This window comes from Narcine bancroftii, chromosome 9 (assembly GCF_036971445.1).
Source record: "Narcine bancroftii isolate sNarBan1 chromosome 9, sNarBan1.hap1, whole genome shotgun sequence".
Lineage (NCBI taxonomy): Eukaryota > Metazoa > Chordata > Chondrichthyes > Torpediniformes > Narcinidae > Narcine > Narcine bancroftii.
Genome location: NC_091477.1, coordinates 101,999,363 through 102,024,236, shown reverse-complemented (window position 1 = coordinate 102,024,236; position 24,874 = coordinate 101,999,363). Strand labels below are relative to the sequence as shown.

Below are 24,874 nucleotides of genomic sequence, written 5' to 3'. Positions count from 1 at the left end.
GTTTTGTGTAAGTTTTTTTTTCTGTGGGCTGGTTGGAATATAACTTAGACTTTGATTATACATGTTATATTTAGGTTGGGAAATTTATCAGTTTTACACTGTTATATAAATTTGAATATTAACCAGTGAGCATTGTTATAAAAGGGAAGGGGGATTTTGAATTAAAGTTTGAAGGTGAATTTTTGTTAATAAAGTAAATGTTCATCTTTACCCCTGTGTGATATGTCTTCTTTGTGGTTGCTGGTTTGATCTTGTAACAGCTAATTCCTGCATTTGCTGGCTCTCATCTATCTGGAGGACAACTAATGATGTCACTTTGCTTAAGAAGGACATTTGGGATAAGCTCAGTGACCACAGGCTGCTGAACCTTGTCAGTGACAGGAAGCTTTCTGGAAAAAAATTCTAAGGAATAGAATTTATGGACATTTGGAAAGGCAGGAACTTTTCAGGGATAGTCAGCATGGGTAGGTGCTAAGGAAATTCTGTCTAACTAATTTAATTGAATGTTTTGAAGAACTGATGAAAGCAGAGCAATAGATGCTGTCTGCAAAGCACTTGACAAGGTCCCAAATGATGGAATGGTCTTGAAGGCTGAGGCACACAGGATCCAAGGCAAGCTAGCTAAATGAATTCAAATTGCTATTATTTATAGGAGGAATGTGGTGGTGGTAGAACATTGTTTTTCTGAATGGACGTCTGCAAACTCGAGTACTGCAGGGATTAGTGCTGAGACCTTGATGTTTGTGATGGAAACGGATGACTTTAATGTGAATGTGGGATGAACGATGAGCAAGTTTACAGATAATTTGGGGGGGGGGGGGGGGAGGGGAGAAGAAAGAAAGAAAAAAAATTGGTGGTGTGGCATATAGTGAGAAAAGTTATCCAAGTCTAATGCAGGACACAGTTCAGGTTGTAAGTTGGGTGAAATGCTGCCATATGGATGTTAATGCTGACAAGTGCAAAGATATGTATTTTGGAAAGACATAGGGGTTGGTCACATACAAAAAATGACAGGGCATTAAGGAATGTTAATGAACAATGGAACCTTGAGCTTCAAGCCCACAGTTCTTTAAAAATCCCACACAGGGTAAAGACAGCAAAATGGCATACTTGCCTTCAGAGGATAGGAAATGGAATAAAAACACTGAGTTGCTATGTTTTAACTTTATGAAGCACTATTAAACAGCATTTGGAAATATTGTGAGAGTTCTTTTCGCGAAACTATAAAAAGGATGCAGTTGTGATGGAGAGTACAAAGAAGATTCATCAGAACGTTTCAATGCACAAAAGCCCTGGAGAAATTCAGCAGGTCATTGAAGCAAGAGGTGATCAACATTTTGGGCCTAAGTATTGCATCAGGCTCGAATACTTTTTTGCCTTTTGCTTCCTATGGATGCTGTGTGACCGAGTTTCTCAAAGATTTTCGTGTATTGCACTTGAATCCAGCTACTGCAGATTTTCTTCTTTAACTTCACCAAGATGTTATCTGGATTGGAGGACTTCAGTTATCGGTAAAATGTGGACAGGTTGGGTTTGGATTCCCAGGAGCGAAAAAAAAAGCTGCTGGGTGAGCTATGAAAAGATACAAAAAAAAATTAAGAGGCAAAGATAGAATAGATAGCCAGAATCTTATTCCCATGGCAGGGATATCAAAACAAGAGTACAAAGGTTTAAGAAGGTTGAAAGGCAGTTTGAGGGAAAGATTTAGTTTTGGAGAGAATGATATCTGGAATCTGTATCAGAGAAGATGGTAGAATCAGATACAATCATTATGTTTAAGAGAAATTGAGACAAGCACATAAAGAGGCAAGTCATAACAATATAACGGCCTAATGCAGATAAATGGTAAATGCAGTTTAGATGGGGAAAAAGATCAGCATGAACGCAGTGGGTCAAAGGGCTCCAATGCCATGAGATTTTGTCTCATTCTGTTAAACTCAAAGGAGAATAGACCTCATTTGCTCAACTCCATTCATGTGACAAACCAGATATCCAGAATCAATCTGGTATATTTTTCTCTAGTTAAAGAATCCAGAACTGTATACATTATTCCAGATGCAAACCTTCCATAAAAATTTAGTTCTTTAAAAACATGGAGATGTGAAGTGAGAGATACATTCTATTCTATAAAAGAAGAGATAATTAATTTAAACACCTATTCTGTAGGCTTGCCTTCAAGATCAAAGGCCTTGGAAAATATCAATGTTGATCTAAAAGGCTGTTCATCTGCAATACATATTTACTTACTATAAATCAGAAGGATCGGATCTAATCTGATATCTGATTATAAAGCATTACCTTTAAAAGGTTGGTGTTAAATTAAATCTTGAAAATTTTTCCAGAACGAAACAAATATATAGATTAACAATGTACAGTCGAAACGTAAAGGCAATACATTCTTACACTGGCTTAAAAGTATCAAAAATAAGTAAAACTGCAAAATGAGACTAATAATTTTACACATACCCAACGCAGTGCTTGCAGCAGAAGTGCCTTAAGTCGATCATTTCCATAAACTAGATCATTCTTCAACTTTTCATAATCAAGAGATGCTAATAAAGGAACGTCATTAGAATTCCTAGAGTTGAACATTCATTTGAAACATTATTAGAACCAATGCATTTTCAGTCATGTCACATTTCAACAAAAAAAAATTTAACCAATTTACTTTGAGAAAAATCAAATAATTGATAAATGTGAGCAAGTGAAAATGGTTCAATTTCATTGGTAATTTGCAAGGATCAGTTGGTAATAAAAATGAGTAAGAAAACAAGACAATCCTTTCAGTATTTCTTTTTCAAAGCTACCTCTCACTGGGAAGTGATAATTTCCTTGAACAATTTCATCATAATTATCAGCTTCTTTTCTATTTAAGTGAAAATATATGAGAAGAAATAATAAATCTAAAAATCAAACATTGTACTTAAAAACAATTTTGTTCACAGAATTAATGTTCGAAATCCCTTCAAAAAAGGTCGTCTCTAATAGACCTAGCTTTTTACTGAAACCTAAGATGTGAGCTCTGCCTCAGTCAGCAAGGTGTAATTTTCTGGGTAAATGAAAGAAATAGCAATGCAACATAATGGGTTCAAAATTCCCACACACAGGAATGAAAAAGAAAAGTCATTGTGATGTTGAAATGAGCTTAACATGCAGTTGAGCAATCATGGCACATATCCAGGACTCTGAAATGTTTCTCTTCACCTCTCAGCAGGATTATTCATTCCCTAGATACTATTTAGTTCTGGCATAAAACTGCCTAAATGATGTCAACCACAACATACAACAAAACATCTGCAATTAAATTTTCTGCCTGAGTGGTCTGAAAACATTTTCTGCAGAATCACTGAGTTTTACTATTTTTGCATTCTCCAAAACCAGTCTATTTCAATGAACAAAATTAATCTGCATTACTTTACCTCACCAAGACCTGTGATCTCGTGCAAATTTAAATACAACCTCACACATGAATTGATCATTTTGCTTGTGAATACCAAGGTCATCGTGACTTTATGCTTTCTGCAGAGGCAACCAAGAAGATTGCTGAGAACAGGGCTATTGGCATTTAACTTCTTGATAACCTGTTGCACCTGCCAGTCAATCTTGCGCAACTACTCCCAAGTTCCTGTGCACAACAGCATGCTGAAATCTTTCATAATCTGATCTCTATTTTTCCTTCTAAAGTGATGACCTTACAATTGCCAAATGTTGTATTCCATCTGTGATACCCTTACCCGATCACAGACTTTCTGCATCCTCTGCTCATTTTGTTTTTCCACTCAATTTAGTGCAAAAACAAACTTGCGTACTCTGTACTCAGTTCTCTTTTCCAAATCATCAACGTACATCAGGAACAGCTGTGGGCCTAGCCTATTTCTCCCAATTCTGCAATTTTCACATTACTCAATATTACCCAGTTCCTCTAACTCAGTGGTTCCCAACCTTTTTCTTCCAACTCACATACCACTTTAAGTATTCCCTATGCCATAGGTGCTCTGTGATTAGTAAGGGATCGCTTTAAGGTGGGATGTGGGTGGAAAGAAATAAATTTGAAAACCACTTTTTAATCGTGCCTAATTGACTTGTTATGTGCACGGTTTCATAACTCCAAAGGAAATGGGCCAATGACAATTTTTCTCAAGCAAAATATTTTGGTAACAATTGGGTCTAGAGCAGTGGTTTTTAACCTTCCCTTCCCACTCACATACCACCTTAAGCAATCCCTTACTAATCACAGAGCACCAATTACATAGAGAATTCTTAAAGTGGTATGTGAGTGGGAAGAAAAAGGTTGGGAACCTCAAAGGTCAAATTCCCTCCTTTACCTTGAGTGATCCAATCATCTTGTTCTGAATGCAAATATAAAGTACCTTGAATTCTCTTAAATCCTATTCACCAAGAACATTTCTTGCCCCCTTTTAGCCTTCCTAATGCCTTGCAAGAGCTCTTTTCTGTCATCTTATGTTCCTCAAGATCTTGTCTGATTTTAGCTTCTGAAAACTTAAATTTGCTTCCTTTTACTTTTTAACTTCTGCAATTATTTTCAGACTGTGATTTCCAACATCTGCAATATGTTACTTTTAAAGAGAGATTTTATTTAGCTAACAGAATAATAATATATGGACCTGAGGCAGATAAATGGAATTACAGCTGGGATCCACCATAATCTGAATGATTTAACAGACTCAGGTGGCCTGTTTCTGCTCCTAGTTAAGCTATTAACCTTAGCTTTTGGAATCTGCAATTTAATGTACCAGCCATTTCCTAAGGATCTTGGATTATTGGCTTTAGTTCAATCTTACCCATAAATCTGAAAATCATGGGTTCATGTCAAACACTTGATGTCGGAGCATATAAATTTAGACCAACACTTCAATACACTACAGAGAGTGTGACTCATTGCTGTGGATTTGCAAACTTCCAACTGAAAATTTAAATAAAGGATCCTTATGACAAGAGGTACAAGCAAAATAGTTCACAGAACAATGTGAAGAAATGCTGAAAGATTCTCCATTTGTTGTCCAACATTTACTTCTTAGCCATTAAGTCTCCATTCATCCTTTGCTCTTTGAAGGACCTCCCTTTGCACAAATTGCTTATTACATTTCTTCTACAGCTAAAATTTCCATAGTTACTTCAGTGAATAAAATTTACAAATTTTTCTTTGAATGTGAAATGCCTTCAGATGCTGAGAAGTTCATAGAAGGTTCTATAATACTATGTAATTAAATAAAAGTAATATAGCTGCCAGTCACTTAAATCACTATTCCACTCACTCTGAGACTTCCCCATTTTTGGCCTCTTGTACCATTTCATTGAACTCCAATACGAGCTTGTAGAACAGCCCACAATCTCCTGAACAGGCACATTACAGCTCACCCGCCTCCAGGGCTCAACAGTGAACTCAGCAATTTCAGTCATCTGTTTTGTAGCAGAACTAACCAGTTCTGAGTAAAGAACACCCAGCTGTAATGTTAGCTGTTTTTCTCTCCTAACACATGCTATCTGATCTGCTGGTTATTTCCTGAAACCTAATTTCAGATTTGCAGTGTTTTGAATTTTTAAATTCCAGCATTTTCCCCCCCCTCTGTTCTCATTCATTTCCAGTCATTAAGTCATTCATTTCAACAATTTCCAAAATGTCACCATCTTCTCTGGCAACACCAACACTAATTATTCTTCACTCTAGATCTCCGTTCTACCACTGACATTACTTTGTAATCTCCACTCCTTCTGCTTTCTCTGTAATTTGATAGATTTCTAACTTTTTCTAGCTACAATGAGAGGTAATGGATTAGAAGTGGGAATCAAAAGCAAATAATTGCAGACACTGGAAATCTGATCTAAAAACAGAGGTTCACAACCACAAGTAGAAAAAAGTAACTTCAAAGAGAAGATGAACAAATAACACATTTAAAAAATTTCAAAATAAACTTTATTCACAGTGGAAAATGTGACAGCCTCCATACTGCTCTTGTCTTCTGGAGCAGGGTGGGATGGGGAGGAGGGGCCAGGGGATGGTGAGATAGCCTTAAGATCACTTCTCTCTCTCTCTCAGATGCCCAGATCTCTTGGAGTTGGGGTGGGGATGAGGTGTGGTAACAGTCTCGATACTGTGCCGGTCTCCTCAAGCTGAGGGGGACTCTGCTGTGGTGTCCTGGAGCTGGGGTTGGGGGTGGGGCTGACAGACTCAAGACTGCTCCAATCTCCCGCAAATAGTGAAGAAATTATATGAATGGCCTCTGCAGTTCTCTCTTCCATTTACTGTATTGTGTTGACCCTCAGGTCTCTGGCAGGGGTTTGGATGGGTGGGGAGGTGGGGTTGATGGATGTGGTTGGGTTCCCTTTGCTCTGCCTAGTTTCCATCTCTGCTGGGGTCTCTGTTGCAGTTGAGGTTATCCATCACAGTTGTCCATGCTGAGAGTGGTAATGTTGTTAGTCTCTTTCCACCCCCCACCCCTGCTTGTAGTGTGGGTATGTGTGTGTGCAGGTACATGTTGGGTAGAGTCTGTGGAGATGGTTTACTTCATTTTTCATACAATCCCTGGTCTGGTGGTCTTCTTGCTTGCAGTTCTTTCAGATGACTGGGCTGCCCTTTGCCCAGGCAATGCAGTTTGGCACATCCTGCTGTATCCAATGTAGATCATATATCCAGTTTCCGCCAATAGCAAACATAGTAGATGAAGACATCCTTGTTGCCCACTCTCAGCTTCACCTTTGCAGCACTTGGTTGTTTCTGATTCAAAACACATCTTTGATCTCACACAATCCCTTGTTCCTTGTGCATTGGAAAGATGTAGAGAGGCTGCACCTTCAACAGTGAGAGTGGAGTCTTGTTTCTCTTCTTTTGGAAGTCTTTCATTATGTTCTGCCATCCTGCCAGGTCTTAAAGGTAACATCAAGCAGCCCTCTTTGCCTAAAGCAAATCCTCAGTCAATAAATGGAAATAAGCAGTCTTGGTAGAGAGGAATGAACCGATATCTTGTAACCTTTGTAATGTGGTAGGTAAATATATTACAAATTGCACATCTGTGAGGGTCTTTTATTTCAGCTTCAAAGGATTTCTAAATGTATTAACTGAATCAATTATATTATACAGCAATGAATGAACACAGCAAGAGTTCCATAATAAACATTAAAAACCACATTTCAGACTTTGAATAAATAAAAATAACATCACAGATCATCCAGTAGTACATGAAAAATATTTCACTTTGAAACTTTATATCCATTCAACATTCACTTACATGGTAGGAACAATGGATGCCCTCAACATTGACGACGCCTATTTTGAAAGAAAGTTAGAGAATTGTTAAAATAGATGGGTTTCTTAGTTTAAGCAGTCAATACATGCAGATTCTATGCTCGAATTTGAGAGATAAATATCAGCAGATAACCAATTTCAAGACCTTGGTGAATAATAGTAATTATTACATTTCATTAGTATAGCTAAATGTTTCTTGTAGCGATTACTGGTACATGCACTGCACTTAATGACAAGCAAGATAAGGCATAACCAAAGCTTCATGCTGGTATCACTTATATAGTCTGTAAGTACCTCAGGAAAATTAGTGCATCAGCATAAAGTCATGTTTAAAAAAAAATAAAGGAGAATTACAGACCAAACTGCTGAATCAAAAGATTAACGGAAAATATTCTTGGAGGTAAAAACTTGAGCAAGAAGGTTTGATAAATGAAATTAATTTTGAATTAACTATTGTTTCCTTTTTCACTCTGCTGAGAGCTACTAGTGAAACATAGACCTTTTATATTATATGTTACAGGTAGGGCTTCGTATAAATATGTAGATTTCCTGATAACTTTAACTGTATTCCATGGCTTGCTGTAATAAATTTTTGATTTGTAGGAATTTATTTCACTGTTTTGTAATCACAGAGATAACTGCAGCACTAATAGTCAATGGAATCTATTATAAGCTCTGCCACAGCAGGCCCATAGAGCAAGGACATTCACTCCAGTTTTACACAATTATAACCTTGTATAATGGAGAACTCAAAACTATAAATTCTATTAAAAAAATTAATTATTTAATAATTCCCAACTCATGGCTTAATTTCAACTGACTTCTCCAAGTTGAGGAAAAAAGAACAAGATTTTTTTTGTTGTGGTATTGCAACAGGAATAAGAAACTGAATGGCCATTATAAGCTTGGTATCTTTAATTGTTTGTTAATGCCGAGGACAGTTGTACACAATTCAAGCTGATTTATCATGGGATCACATATCAACTATTTTTCAGCCTCGCTTTTGTTCAGACACCTGCAGGCATTTTCTCATACTTTGATGAAGGGCTCAAGCCTGAAATGTCGGTTATATATCTTTACCTTTGCTACATAAAGGACACTGTTTGGCTGCTGAGCTTCTCCAGCACTTTGTTTTTTTTAAAATTTCAGCTACATTATTCAGATACTCATGTTAGTACTTGAGTTACTGAAGACTATTGATCACTTTTATTAGATTCTATTTCATTTTATTATATTTTCACAATACACCTGCCAGATAGTTATTTGTACTTATTTCCAATTTATAATATGTTGTGAATACGACAAAATAAATATATCATTTAAAGATGCAGACGGGAGCAGACATTCTGAAGTCTAGAAAGAAATTTGAAACTCACAGATGCTTCACTGTTACAAGGGCTCTTAATGTAAACATCCTTTTTGGACAGATAATCAGACAACAAAATAGAAAATATTCACATAAATTAGAAAATATGCAAAAAAGCCTTCAAACCCTATTAATAAATATAATGAAACAAACAAAAAACCATCCAGATTAAACCCTTTTGTTTCTACGAGCCACAAAAAGATATTAAAGTGAAAAGCCATATAGTGAAAATATTCAATGAAGTCAAAATGCAACATTAAAAACTACATAGTTAAAAGTAAATTTGCTCACATTAACAAGTAAAGTAGAATAAACATAAATGTTATTTACATTAAATCCAACAAATAATTAAGGTAACAAATACAAGATTTGATGTCTTAAGGGATGTAATTCTAACATCTGAAAGATAGAAATAATTTTTTTTTAAGTGTATAGCAGTAAATTATGCAAAACTGAGATAGTTTTGTCAATATGGTTTTATTTGAACAAAATTGACACTATTACACTTGCAACATATTAAGATACTTTGCAAGAAGCATTACTAACCAAAATTTCACATAATAATGCCATATGAGAAGCTTTTATGAACAGTGACTAAATCCTTTTGTTTAATGTTTTTAATAAAAAGGTGTAGAGCGGAAGTGAGGTTTGGAGAAAACATTTTAGCTATGGCTTTGCATATTGAAGGAATGGTGACAGTGTCTCATTAAGTGACAAACATCTGTTCCCAATAATTATCTTCATGTGTTACATGCTATGGTGGAACCACTGTATGAATGTACTGTTTGGGCTGGCCCGACCCCTGCACCTGTGACTCCTGTCAGAATCCCCATAAAGGCTGTTACGCCCAAACTCCTCGCTCAATACCTGCCTTGGAACCAGGCCAGCAACATATGAGATATTCTGATGTCTTATGGTGATTAAGGCTTATTAATCACAACTCTCAGTCTAATGTGGTTGATCGATAGCACTACACATGCTTATTAATAAATTTGTCTTTCATTTTATGATATAGAACAATTTACCTTGTAATTAATGAATGAACTTTGATCGAGTATTCATATACTCCAACTATTCAGAGTGAGAAACATTTGCTGAATTTTACAAGGGAAAAGCAAGTCTCATTGCGGACACTTTCTGACTTCTGTTCTTTATTGAACATCTTCATAGGAAATTCAAATTTTATCAACTTTGCCTGTTTTGTTTTGCACACATGGTCACAGACCCTGTTTAGAAGTGTATTTTACTTTCTTTGAGGCAGTATGCATTCTTATAAGCCAAAATGTTGGTTGGGTGGGTGCATGCCAATAAAGCTCTTGACAATACGTTAAGGTCCTTTTGTTGGCATCAAAACTGGTGAATTCATACATTATTTCCACATTAACAAAATCCTACTGAAAGAGGCAAAAACTAAAAACCTGAATGAAAGTAAATTCTCTTCATTTAATTATACTCAGGTAATTTCTTTACATATCATGGGCCATCTGATATTCAATTACAGGTCATCTAATATCAGATATTGGTGATATCCGATATCAAGAATAAGGGACACAGTACTTCCTTTAAGACTTTATTTTTTTTTAAATTTATGCACATGATTGAGGCATTGCAAACAAAATTTATTCCTATGTCTACTTCCCGTCGAGTCAGAGCTGGCGAACCTTCTAAAACTGCTGATTGTGTAGTGTATCAAAAGGATTGCATAATGATAACCAAGATTGCACAGATAGAAGCAAATAAAGGTAACACAATCTCCTTTTGTTTCATATTGTGCATGAAGTTTCAATTACAGCCCTACTGTATCATGACCATTGTTTCAGACTTTCATTGAGACATTTTTTAGATAAAAACAATCAAATTTTCAAACTGTTATGATGGCCCATTACCATGTTCTTTAATTTATTTGTTCAGTGGGGCTGTGATTTATGTCTGAACCAGTAACTACAGACACCTCAAATAGAAATTAATCTTTGATCACAAGCTCTTAGTACTAGGTAACAAAATGCTACCCATTGTAATCTCTTTCTGATATCGGAATTCTATTGAAGAAAATGTAACTGAATATGAGGAGAATACAGAAGGTAGCTGATACTATTAATACCAGCAACTAAAGACTTATTTCTATTCTTAACCCACTGCATTACAAGGAGGGTACTGCACACACTTGGAGGTAAAGATGAAAGATTCCAGGGAACTAAATGATTTTCAATAATGCAATTAATGATTGGGACCTTGGTGAATGGAAATAAGCTGCAGTTTTCAAAAAACATATGAAGACCATTCAACCTGGCTGCGTACAAAGGTGAGGTCCTTCTTGGATGACCTGGGGGACATTCTGAAAAAAAATTACGAAGGTGGATTTTTCACAGGATCCAGAATCATACCTTCTGGGAAACATCATGGACATGTTTTAAACTGTCCAGATACCAAATTCAGTTTGTGATGGTCACCTTGTCAGTAGCCAGGAAGTCATAGCAGACATGTGGAAGTCCAACTCCCAACTAAATATTACATGATGTAATACAGAAATGCAGAGTTGTATCCTCCTAGAGAGAATTACATACAATTCGAGGAAGAAATATGGCACATTTGTTAGGGTGTCGCACCCTATCTGCAGCACATTGGTGTGCAGATGTAATAATAGCCCTTTTAGATAAAGTAAATACAACACACTTGGCAGTAGTGGAATGCTTGAGATCAGCAAAGTGAGTCGTGACGCAGGTGATATGCTCTTGCATTTTGTTCTTTATTCTTTTATTTTAGGTTTCCTTTGAGCTCTTCTTGTTCCCTTAAGGGGTTTTGGCTTTAACTATATTTTATTCCTTGTATTTATTTAGTTTATATAACTTTTTGCATTATATTAGGGTACAGGAAGGAGGGGAGAGGGGCAGGGGATAAAGAGACTCTTGTTGAAAAAGAATGTGTTTAATTGAATTTATAGGAGTCTGAAAATCAAAAATAAAACATCAAAAAAATTTATGAAGACACTGAAAGTCATAACCCATTAGATGTTCCTAGAAGAGCCATTCTATCAATCTCATCCCTCCTCTCATTTCCTTTCTGCCTAGAAATTTATTCTCTTTTTCACTTGCCATCATCTTTCATCTTTTTGCCACTTCCCAACATGAGGGGCACTTTCTAGTAGCCAGCCAATCTATCAGCACATCTTGGAGATGAGAGAGAAAAACCAAAAGCTCCCAGTCATACAAGTGAAGTCAACAAGGACAAAATGCAAACTGCACAGACAGAACCCAAGTCAGGGAAAAATCCAGGTTGCAATGAGGCACTAACACCAATTACTGTGCCACATTGATGTTTCAAAGACATAAAAGCTAGATAATTGCAAACATTTTTTTCCTAGATCAGCTATCTAGTGATCTTTTCATATTCCACTAAGATTATAAATGAACTTTAACAAATCTGATAATTTGCAATAAAGCATGAGACTGGTTTATATAATTTATTCATTTTTCAGATTGTGTGAATGATTGGTAGCCTGCATTGATTGCCTTTGAAAAGATGGTGGTAACCACCTTTTTGAAAAATCTTCTTCAGCAATCCACAATGCTGATGTTAATTCTAAAATTCTGTTGGTTAAAAGTTCCAGGATTTTGATCCAGCAGTGATAAAAGAATGGCAATACATTTTCATAAAGGCATGGAATCTTGTATTCCTGTGTGTCTAAAGCACTTGGACTTCTAAGTTGTAGTTGTATGGGTTTGAGAGATACTGATGGAGAAGTTCAGGTAAGGAACTGCAGTGCATTTTGCAGATGGCACACAGCGCACTGATAGCAGAAAGAATTAGGGATTGATGGATGCCAATGAACTGTTTTCTCTTAGAATCTATTGAGTGTTACTTGCATCTTGTAGGTGTCAGAAGCAGGAGCCACTCATTGAAGAGATATCCAGCCTCCAGCCTGCTCTTGACAACACAGAATTAATGCAAAAATACTCAGTGTTCACAATGAAAATTAAAGTGAACCCAGTATTGCATAACAAGAACATAACTACTCATAATTAATACAAATTTCAGATTTAATTTACCAGATTAATAAACAAATTAATTGATTTGTACTCACAGTGCCTGGTCTTGTGAAGTCTATGCTTTGGGCCATACTTTGTCTCATTTGCTTGCTAAATAATCGAATACAGACACTTTGCAGGTACTCAGGGGTGATCTATACACAGTAAATAGACATCCAACTGTGATATATAAAAATAATATTGTTTTGTTTTATCACCATTTTTACCATTTTGCATGTTGGACCAGAGAATGCCTCAGTGAGGAGGTTGGGTATATTTTGTCTCTTTGGGCATATTGTATCACATATTATACAGTTTGAACTACATTTATTTGCCTTCAGCACTAACTTTTGTTTACTTGCAGAAGTAAGTTGTGTTTATGATTATCTAACATTTCTCTACCAATTCCAGAAAGTTCAAATGGCATCTTCAAAAAACTTATATTAATAATGTACACTATAAACCAGAAGCAATCTATGGCAATCAAATTTTCAGTGAACATAACATAAATTAATAGATTTAACTAATATTGAATATTTTATTTTGCCAATTACTAGGCCACATGATTTAGGAGCCGTAGGTTATTTGGCTTATTGAGTCTGCCCAACCATTCCATCATGAGCTGATCCACTGTCCCACTCAGCCCTACTTCCCTGCTTTTTCCCCATAACCTTTAATACCCTTTAATATTCAAATACTTATCAATCTCTACCTTAAATGGACCCAATGATTTGGCCTCCACAGCTGCTAGTGGTAGCAAATTCGAGAGGTTCACTATTCTCTGGCAAAAGAAATTCCTCTGCATCTTTGTTTTAAATGGGCACCCTTCAATCCTGAAATTATGCCCTCTCGTCCTAGACTCCCCTACCATGGGAAACAACTTTGCCACATCTACTCTGTCCAGGCCTTTCAACATTTGAAATGCTTCTATGAGGACTCCCTTATTCTTCTGAACTCCAAGAAGTTCAGTCCAAGAGCAAACAAACTCTCCTCATATCCTCAACCAATTCCAGAAAGTTCAAACGGCATCTTCAAAAAACTTATATTAATAATGTATACTATAAACCAGAAGCAATCTATGGCAATCAGTCTTCTCTGAACCCTCTCCAATGCCAGCACATCCTTTCTTAAATAAGGAGCCCATCTTCTTCTTCACCACTGACTCATCCCAGAGGTTAACCTTTAAGGTATCCTAAACAAGGGCTTTCAAGTCCCTTTATACCTAAGAATTTTGAATTTTCTCCCCATCAAATAGTATGCTATTTTATTCCTTCTACTAAAATGCATGTCTGTACACTTTCCAATATTGTAATTTATTTTCCACATCTTTGCCCATTCTCCTAATCTATCCAAGTCTCTCTGCAGCCTCTCCAATTAATCACAAAACATCAAAAATATAAATTTATTGATTGATAAACATCTCACCATTTTCCCATTTACTGTAGCTTCTAAGGAATCTACCAGTTCTGCAGTAACACCAATTAGGTTATGATAATCCTCTTGTATCTTCTTATATCTGTTCATGAAGGTTGCTGCTTTTCGCTCAGTCTCTGTTAACTGTTGCTGTAGTTGATTCACCAATTCTGCCAATGCAATATCAGAAGAATGCAAGCACAATTAACTTAATCTATTCTTGCTTTCCCAATTACAATTAAAAAAATATTTTATGAGAATTTTAAAACCACATCTACAACTATTAAATGAATAGATGGAAAAATAATACAAATGTGGTATATATGTATAAACTGTCACCTAATCCCTCCCTCCTCCCCACACACACGTTACAGAGTTCTGTATTGTGTATTGGCCTATGTGTTTGTGTGGTTTTGTGTTGAAAAGTGACAGTTTGCCTTAGAGAGCCAAGGTGAAGGTGGACTGCAGAGAGAGTGGGAGACGGACTGAGCATGTGCAGAAAATGATCTAAAAATTTCTGGACTTGGATAATAAACCACTACTGGGGGTGCTGTGGAGTGGAAGAAGGCCCAGAGCATGAGTCATGGTCTGGAGGACAGTTTAGAATGTTGGGATTTCAAAAAGGGATGAACATTCAAAAGGTAGCCAGAAGGATCCGGACCAAGCCAGTGGTTCCTTTCTCTGCAAGCAATGCAAGACAACTTCGAATTTTGTGCTCTCTCTCTCTCTCTCAAAGATCTTTTGGCTTCAGTTTACCAAACAAACTGAATTTTGTTCCTGATCTTTGTTTCGGATGAGATCGAAGTTTTGTGAGTCTTGTGTGTTTTGTGTTTGTTTTTCTGTGGGCTGGATGGAAATATAACAGACTTTTATTACATATGTTATATTTAGGCTGAGGAATTTATTAGTTTTACACTGTTATAGAAATTTGCATAGTAACCAGTGGGCATCGTTATAAAAGGGGGAATTTTGAATTAAAGTTTGAAGGTGAATTTTTGTTAATAAAGTAATTGTTCATCTTTATCCCTGTGTGATATGCCTTCTTTGTGGTTGCTGGTTTGATCTTGTAACACACAAAAAAAGAAAAATAAGGAGAATGCCAAAACAATTAAAACATCTCGTTACATATAATATTGGAGCTAAGGATATCAGTGTGACGAATTTTCAGAGAGTCCTTCAAATTTTCAAACCAACACATTGTAAGTGTGGGCTCCATATTTTCAAAATGATATTTATTACATAAATTATACTTTCTCAAGTGAAATACAAGAATGTAATTCAGCCTGCCACCGCTCCCTTCCTAAATCTGTATTTCATTTCCAAGTAATGGCAATGCACTTTCTAGAAACTGCTAAAGCTAATTGTAAAAATTCAATTTGATACATAGTTCATTTAAATCTAAGACTAATCATTTTAATGCCAATTTCAAATGTTCAACAAATTCTAATTTGTTCAATCACTATGCTTTTATCATTTATGCAGTTGCCAAATAAAATATCATTTAAGTGGAACACCATCCAATCTGCTCCTTCACCATATGAGTGATCATAGCCAAGGATTCCTTTGAATCAGAGGAAACACTACTTTTTCACCCAAAGTGGCATTCAGAACATCCTTGAATCATTTTCTTTGTCTGCTTGATAGTCTCTTACCAGGATGAAGCTCAGAACAGACAAGCTTACACTAAAATTCTTTGTTTCCTGCTACTTAGCTAGATTTCTTCCCATACAACACCCCCCTTTTATTTTATATCCCTAAATCTGGTTGAGAAGTTTGTATGTGGCACCGTGACAATACTTTCTGAAAGTCGGTCCACGAGTCATCAATGAATGATGTTCATCAAAAAATCATCAAATTAGACAATTTTCCTTGAACAAGCCCACACTGGTTTGAGAGAGATACAGTGAGTAAAAAAAACTAGTGACCATTAAGCACTAATATTAACACTAATCCTACGACATTACTCATTTATTCTATTTTGGTCTCTCCACAATCAACCCCCCCCCCACCACACACACACCAACCCAGCCCCTAAAGATCCTACCACGAGTGCACAAATATGGCCTGTTATTGTTCCAAATATATAATGCATTCTCTATAACCGAAAAGGAATTTCATGACTTTGGGTGTTGCTTCTTTTAAAAAATATATAGCTCCACTTTCAAAGATAGTAATATTTTCCATTATTTTTCACAGATAAATAAGTGAAAAATCAAATAAATGTATTAGAAATAATTTGAAAGTTGAAGTAAATGATCAAGTGTTTTACTTTCTCTCCTCAGAAAGAATTAAATCTCTCCACAATATTTTGACTAATTTTAAGTTTACTCTGTGAAAATAATGAAGAATAATCTTCAAAACCACACATTTTAAACTGAATGACATTACCTTTGTACTCCTGTCCATTTTCTTTCTTTGAAAGATGGGTTAAGGATCAATGCTTTGAAACTGAACACACAAACATTTATATAATTTTAGTAAACAAATTAACAAACCCTTTCAACTGCTAATACTCAATGAGTTTGTAAGATCAAAAGCTTAAGGGGGGGGAAAAATAAAGGTTAGCTGAATGATTGGACATCAACATTACAATGTGGAAAAAATGTGAGGTTGAATAAATGGGAAGGTGGTGTGTTTCTTCAAATGATGCGAGATTGAATGATGCAATTAGGAAGGCACGTGGTTTGTTAGACAATATTAAAAAAGGATTCAGAATTCTGTTCATATCTCTGTTCTCCTACAAAAAAACTTTGTGATCAAAGAATAAAACAATGATTAATTAGATTAATTCCAGTTCCATCACTAGTGTCACATGATATCTTGATTCCTTTGTGCTCTTCATTCCAACAAGGCACTCAATCATACCCGTCTCTTATGCAATTAGGATTTGTTCAGGTAACAAAGCTGAGGCTAGTAGCATAATGACAATAATAATAGGAAATCAAGAGCACCAGCAAATTGAGAAAATCAGTTTTTCACCACTGATTAATTGATAGAACAAAGAACACTGAATAGCACAACACAAGAACAGGGGATTCAGCCCAAGAAGCCTGCACCAAACATGCCAATTAAACTAAAGTGCTTCTCCCTCTATCTGATCTACACTCCTATATTCCTGCATATTCACGTGTCTATCAAGAAACCTGTTAAATGCTACGTGTTTCTGCTTCCACCACCCTCCTTCAATCTTTCCCCCTCTATATTATAGTCACCCTAGCCACAGGTGAGCAAAAGACCATGCCGTCGAAATTGAATTGAACCAACTGCTTTACTGATTCAAAGGCCACGCACTTAAGAATCCTCTACCAGCAGTCCCCCGCGACATGTGGGGCAGAAATGACATCTGTTGCCAGGCTGTGGGCTTGCCCCGCAGTTGGAGTTCTTACAGTCAGATCTGCAGCGGACTTGCCCGCAACTCCATGAGCTGCTTTGCCTGTTGAACGGGTGAGCCGTCACATGACACCCCCCCCCCCCCCCCCACCCACCCCCGCCACAAGAACCAGTGTTAGGTGTGAAACCCACATCTAGCATCTCTTTAGTCTGTTTGGGTGGCCGACCTTGTCGGCGTGGGGGTAGCATAATCACAGGGTGTTCAAGGTCGAGGTGAGCTGACTTGCAGTGGTCAATGGTGAAAGTCTCCTCACGACCACTCATGTCAAGGACAGCCATGGTTCTGTTCTGAAGCACCACCTTGTGCAGGCCCTCATACGCCCACTGCAGTGGAGGGCAGTGCATGCCCCTGTGAACGAAAACAGAGTCACAATCCCGGAGGTCCTTGGCAACAAAGGAAGGTGTCAGGCCAAGACACGAGGTTGGGACATGGGCTAGTATTCCTACCTTCTCTTGGAGTCTTGTGAGCACTGCCGCGGGGGTCTCCTCCGTGTCGTGGGCTGCTGGCAGAAACTCGCCTGGAACCATCAGTAGGATGCTGAATACCAAGTCTGCTGATGACCTGGCTAAGTCTTCTTTGGGAGCCGTGTGGATGCCAAGAAGCACCCACGGGAGTTCCTATACCCAATCCAGGCCTCTGAGGCACTCTATCAGGCCTGACTTCAGGTGCTGGTGGAAACACTCTACCAGGCCATTGGACTGCAGAGTAGGCTGGGGTGGGGTGCAGCTGGGTCCCAAGTTGCTGTGCCAGTTGGACGTGAACTGCAAACCCCTGCCTGAGGTGATGCTGCCAGGCAGGCTGAAACTTGCAACCCAGATTGAGATAAGGGTTCTGGTGCAGTACTTCATGGACATGTTGGTGAGCTGTATGGCTTCTGGCCACCTGGTGAACCTGCCATCTATGCTGGAACAGCTTCCTTGCACCCCCACCCTCCCCCGGGAGACCAACAGCAGACCAATGATGTCCACATTGGCATGCTCAAACCTCCTGTGTGTCGGCTAGAAGGGTGGGGTTGGGGGAGCCTTCACATGCCTCTGGACTTTGAAGGTTTAGCAGTGTATGCATGTCCTGGACCTGTGCAAGACCTGCTTGCGAAGGCCGTCCCAAATGAATCTAACCACCAGTTAGATGGTTGCCTAAATGGACAGATGGACCAAACCTTGTAGTGCGTTGAAAATGCGACATCTCTAAGCGGCAGGAACGATGGGCCAGGGTTGGCTGGTGGACACATCACAGAGGAACTTGCTGCCTGTTGTGCCGATAGGGATGTCCTCAAGTTGCAGGCCCAATATGGTGGTGCAGTAGGCTGGCATCACTTCATCCAGATGCTGTGCCTCAGTGAGTGCCATGTAGTCCAACCTGAGAACAGGGAGTGCAGTGAGTGAATGGAGGTTCGAGACAGTGCATCGGCCACGACATTGGTTTTCCCGAAGATGTGTTTGATGTGGTGGTATACTCTGAGACAGATGACAGGTGGCATTGGAGCTGTGCTGTCCATGGATCTGACACTTTGGCAAATGCAAAGGTGAGGGGTTTATGGTCCTTGAGGACCATGAACTCCGTCTCCCCAAGAAATACCGAAAGCGCCAGATAAGGAGGTATAGGACTAGCACTCTCTCAAAGGTGCTGTATTTCAGCTCCGGGGTCGTAGGTGCCAGCTTAAAAATGTGAGTGGTTTCCACTGACCCTTAATTAGTTCTTCTAGCACACCAATGACTGCAGAGTTGGAAGCACCAACCGTGAGGGCTGTGGCACATCCTCCCATGTGTGTATCAGGAGGGTGGTGTTTGCGAGGGTATCCTTGGCCTGCTCAAAAGCCACCATTGATTCTGTGTCTCAGGTGATTTCCTTGGCCTTGCCGGACATCAGGCTGAACAGGGTTGCATGATTCAGGCCAGTGACTGACAGTAGGAATCGTTGGGAAAATTTGATCATGCCCACAAACTCCTGTAGGCCCTTGACCATACTAGGCTGGAAATTGCATAAAGCCTCAACTTTCACCAGCAAGGGAACCGCTCCATGCCTGTCAATGCGGTGCCCAAGGAAATCAATGGCCAACAATCTGAACTGGCACGTCACGGGGTTGGGTTGATGGCCAGGCCATATTCAGTCAGGCAGCAGGAGAGCTGGCACAGGTGCATCAAATGTTCTTGGTGTGAGTGGATGGCAATCAGGGTACCATTTAATTAGATGAAGACAAAATCCAAGCTGTTCCCCACCGAGTTCACGAGCCACTGGAATGTCTGTGCCACATTCTTGAGTCCAAAAGGCATCTGCAGGAACTCAAATAGGCAGAATGGGGTGATGATGGCTCTCTTGGTGACATCGTTGAGATGGATGGGTATCTGGTGATATCCGCAAACCAGTTTGACCTTGGAGAAGATGTGTGCCCCATGAAAATTGGCCATAAAGTGGGACACTGGGTAGCAGTTGGCCGTGGTGAACTTCTGTAGTTGCCACATGGCCTCCATCCTCCAATCGACTTAGGTACCATGTGCAGCGGAGAGGCCCACGAGCTGCCTAAGCACCAGATGATCCCCATCTCCTCCATTTTCTTGAACACCTCGGTGAGGCGGAGTTTGTCAGGCAGGAGTCTGCGTGCCCGGGCATGTTCCGGTGGTCCTTGAGTGGGAATGTGGTGCTGTATATAATGCTTAGGGGCATCTGTGGTGAGCTGCGGCATAATGGTCATGAACTCTGCTAGAACTCTGGCAAATTCATTGCCTGACAAAGTCAAAAGTCCAGGTGTGGGGCCAGTAACTTGGCTTTGCTGAGTGTGATGGTCTGGAAAGTCTTGGCATTCACTAGGCGGAGGTTTACTAGGAGGAAGTGTGCCCAAAGGAAATCTGCACCCAATAAAGGCTGTGACACTGCTGCCAACATAAACAACCTGGTGAAACGGGTGGAATCGAACCATAGTGGAATGGTTAGTATGCTGTATGTGCGAATACTGCTATTGTCAGCGGTGAGCACCGGTTCTGATTTCCCAGCACAGGTGTCATGGCTCGAGGGAGGCAAGACACTAGCCTCTGCCCCGGAGTCTATGAGGAACCTTCGCTCAGAGTTTTGGTCCCATCAGTAAAGAAGGCTGTCACAATGGCCAGCCACTGTAGCCAATAGCAATGGCTGGCCCTGATATTTCCCTGAAAAGAACAGGGTGGGCAGCAATAGTTGGCTCCTGAACCCCATTTTTGGTGGTAAAAATACCAATAGTCCAAACCAGGGTCGCTCCCAGCTATGAGCGTCACAGGTTTCATTGGTGGCATGTGAAAGGCCAGGCTTTGGAGCATGATGCAGCAACTTGGTCAATGGAGGCCCTGCCATGCTGCTTGGTGTGACACAGGATATCTGTGCAGGACAATACTTTGTGTGGGCCACTGAAATCGTCATTAGCAATGAAGAGCAGGTATCTTCTGGCATCTCCTTAAGACAGACTTGTTTGAACAGCAAAAATGGCTTATGGCTTTCTGCTAGTGCCAGCATCTCGTTCATTAAGGCCGATGGTGCGCAGTTCCCTAGGCCATCCATGTGCAGCAACTGCGCTGCACGCTCACGGCAGGAGAGACTAAAAGTACGGATCAGGAGCACCTTGATTTTCTCGTAACTGTTCACAACTGGTGGCTGGTGTAGGAAGTCAATGATGCGGCCTGCTGTTTCCTGGTCACGGAACTGACCACATAGTACCTCGTGGCATCCAAGACCTGGAATTGGGTTTCAGCCTGCGAGGTCCAGAAAGTCAGCAATTTCAGTGAAACTGCATTCTGCGTGCTTGGATCCAAATGCCATTTGGACCGTTGTCCTAGCCGCACAGCAAGCGAAAGACCACTCAGAGTTGAAAGTGAATTTAACCAACTGCTTTACCGATTCAAAGGCTGCGCACTTAAGAACCCTCTTACAACAGCCCCCGCGACCTGCAGGATGGAAATGACGTCAGGCTGTGGGCTTGCCCTGCACTCAGAGCTCTTCTGTGGACTTGCCTGTGCCTGTTGCGTGGGCGAGTCACCACTATATCCCATTATATGACATTTTAACCCTGGGAAAAAGAATTTGATGATCTATATCTCACGTAATTTGCAAACTTTATCATTTTTCCCCTTAGCCTCCAAAACTCCAGAGAAAACAACCCAAATTTGTCCACCCTTTCATCCAGGCACCATACTGGTAAATCTCTTCTGTATCCTTTCTAAAGCCTCCACATCCTTCAAGTAGTGAGGTGACCAGAAATGCCCACAGTCCTCCAGTGTAGCCTCACCAAATTTCATAAAGCTGCAAATTAGCTTCCTTATTCTCATACTCAGTGCATCAACCAATGAAAGCAAACCAACATAGCTGCTTGCCTGGCCACTTTTAGAAAGTTGTGGAATTGAATCAAACAATTTATTGTCATGTGTATCAAGGTACAGTAAAAACTTTTGTTGTGCATGCTATTCAGGCAAGTCAACTAATACAATACACAAAATCCTGGAGAAACTCAGCAGGCCAGGCAGCATATCTAACAGGGAGTAATGAAAAATAAACAACAGTGTTGGAAGTTGTATTTCAAAAATCAAAGTGCAGTGTATACAACCATAGAACATTACAGCACAGAAATAGACTCCTTTGGTGGTTCTAGTCTGTGCCAAACAATTTTTTTTTGCCTCGTCCCACTGATCTGCACCCAGTCCTGCATACCTCTCCCATTCATGTTCCTGTCCAAATTCTTCTTAAATGTTAAAATTGAGCCCACATTCACCACCACCGGTGGCAGCTCATTCCACATTCCCACCACTCACCACTCTCTGTGTGAAGATGTTCCCTCCCTCATGTTCTCCCAAAACTTTTCCCCTTTCATCCTTAACCCATGTCTTCTGGTTTGTATCTCACCTAGCCTTAGGTGGAAAGAGCCTATCTACATTTACTCTGTCGATCCCCCTCATATTTTTAAATACCTCTATCAAATCGCCCATCATTCCTCTGTACTCAATTCCTAAAGTCCAGACACCATCATAGTAAATCTTCTCTGCACTCCTTCTATCTTTCCTGTAGTTAAGTGACCAAAACTGCACACAATACTCTAAATTCTGCCTCACCAATATCTTAGATAACTTTACCATAACATCCCAACTCCTATACTCAACACTTTGATTTATGAAGACCAATATGCCAAAAGCTCTCTTACAACCCTATCCACCTGTGACGTTACTTTCAGAGAATTATGTATCTGTATTCCAAGGTCCCTCTGTTGTATCACACTCCTCAATGCCCCACATCCACTGTGGATGTTTTTTTCTTGGTTTGTCCTTCCAAAATGCAGCACTTCATACATGTTTATATTAAATTCCATCTGCCATTTTTCATCACATTTTTCCAGTTGCTCCAGATCCTTCTGCAAGCTTTGAAATCCTTTTTCACTGTTCACAACACCTCCAATCTTTGTGTCATCTGCAAACTTTGCTGATTCAATTTACATTATCATCCAGATCATTGATATAGATGACAAGCAACAATAGTTCCAGCACTAATCCCTGATGCACACCACTAAACACAGGCCTCCAGTCTAAGAAGCAATCATCCACCACTACTCTCTGGTTTCTCCCATCCACCCATTGCTGAATCCAGTTCACTACTTCACCGTGAATATCAAGCATCTGAGCGTTTCCAACTAACCTCTCGTGTGGGACCTTGTCAAAGGCTTTACCAAAATCCATGTAGACAATATCCACAACCCTTTCTTCATCAACTTTCCTGGTAACCTCCTTGAAAAACACTACAAGGTTGGTTAAATACGAACTACCACACACAAAGCCCTGTTGTCCATTCTTAATCAGTTTCTGGCTCTTCAAATAATGTAATATGCAATCTCTTAGAACACCTTCCAATAATTTACCTACTACTGACGAAAGGCTCACCAGCCTATAATTTCCAGGGTTACTTTTGGAGCCTTTTTCAAACAATCCTGTGGCACCATACCCGTGGCTAAGGACATTTTAATTTACAGAGAAAAGTACAAAAGCATGGTGCAGAGTATAGAGAAATGTTTGTTAAAAACAGTGCAAAAATCATCATCTTTTGCCTATATGTAAGTTTTATTACAGTAGAAAAGAAATTGCATCTCAAGATCCCTCTGTAGTCAACACTTAAAAGCTGTGCCATTAATTGCATATGTTCCCCTTGCATGTGATCTTCCAAAATGCAACACCTCATGCTTGCTGGGATTAAACTCCGTACTCTATTTCTCCACTCATATAAGTAACTGCTCTATATCCTACTGAATTCTTTAATAGCCCTCTATACTGTCAATAATTCCTCCACTCTTTAGGTCATCTGCAGATTTACTAACCTACCCATCTATTTTTTCATCTATGTCTACCTTACTGAGGGAAAAAAAGGTTAATTATCCATTTTATAATCTGAATCTTCAACTCTGCTTATCTATCTCTGCAAATGCCGCCAGACTATTTATATTATTTACTGTTTTAATTTCAAATTTTCGGCATCTGGAGTTCTTCATCTTTCCATTATACATTGTCAGCTTGTTCTCCTTCTCCCCTCTTCTCTCATGTCAAATGCAATACATTTGAAAATTTAATCTCATACCTCAAAAAATTTAAAAGTTTTCAAGGAGATTAAGAAATATACAAGGATACAAATAAAGAGAGAAGTCTTGGGGTACTAGGCATTTTCAAACTTGCTGAAAGAAATTTCTGCAGTCTCATCTTCAAATCAGGAGTCCAAGATTCCTGAATAGCAAAGAAACAGGAATTATCATAATAAAACAATAGCAAGACAAAAATAGGTTAGATTTGTGAAGTTTTCAAGGTAGAAATTAAAAACTGGCAACCCATAAGCTATTCTAGTAATATTAATTAAGTTGGCAGGTATTGTTAGAAATATAATATCCCCTTCCTCATTTTTCCTACATTAAATAAATAGGTTGTCTAAATCTGGTAAAAAATGATAGTCAGATATCATATATTCATTTTTGACAATAATAAATCCATTGTTTTGCTGCTAGTCTTAAAATAATAGACAATAATTTTCTCCAAATATAATTAACTAACAAAATACAAGTGAACTTGTGAACTTCAATTGCCCAAGATACTTCTGGATAGCTATAGAAGTGTGCTTTCTTTCTTTTGGCTTGGCTTCGCGGACGAAGATTTATGGACGGGTAATGTCCACGTCAGCTGCAGGCTCGTTTGTGGCTGTCAAGTCTGATGCAGGACAGGCAGACACGGTTGCAGCGGTTGCAAGGGAAAATTGGTTGGTTGGGGTTGGGTGTTGGGTTTTTCCTCCTTTGTCTTTTATCAGTGAGGTGGGCTCTGCGGTCTTCTTCAAAGGAGGTTGCTGCCCGCTGAACTGTGAGGCGCCAAGATGCACAGTTTGAGGCGAGATCAGCCCACTGGCGGTGGTAAATGTGGCAGGCACCAAGAGAT

The 24,874-nt window shown here is 39.2% G+C and overlaps 1 protein-coding gene across 6 annotated transcripts in view; it reads right to left on the bottom strand.

The window, feature by feature from the left end:
• The window catches only part of LOC138742532 (lisH domain-containing protein ARMC9), an 83,768-nt gene that overhangs the window by 44,549 nt on the left and 14,345 nt on the right, over positions 1 to 24,874 (bottom strand). For 4 of the 6 annotated variants that reach the window (XM_069897066.1, XM_069897063.1, XM_069897067.1 and 1 more), the window contains exons 6-12: positions 24,086 to 24,178; positions 16,457 to 16,481; positions 14,081 to 14,238; positions 12,712 to 12,810; positions 8,641 to 8,679; positions 7,248 to 7,285; positions 2,467 to 2,578 (exon numbers count right to left, since the gene is read on the bottom strand). In XM_069897066.1, coding sequence (XP_069753167.1) covers positions 2,467 to 2,578; positions 7,248 to 7,285; positions 8,641 to 8,679; positions 12,712 to 12,810; positions 14,081 to 14,238; positions 16,457 to 16,481; positions 24,086 to 24,178 — 564 coding nt within the window. The remainder of the gene's footprint in view (positions 1 to 2,466; positions 2,579 to 7,247; positions 7,286 to 8,640; positions 8,680 to 12,711; positions 12,811 to 14,080; positions 14,239 to 16,456; positions 16,482 to 24,085; positions 24,179 to 24,874) is intronic. The other 2 variants (XM_069897064.1, XM_069897068.1) reach the window with 1 other exon arrangement.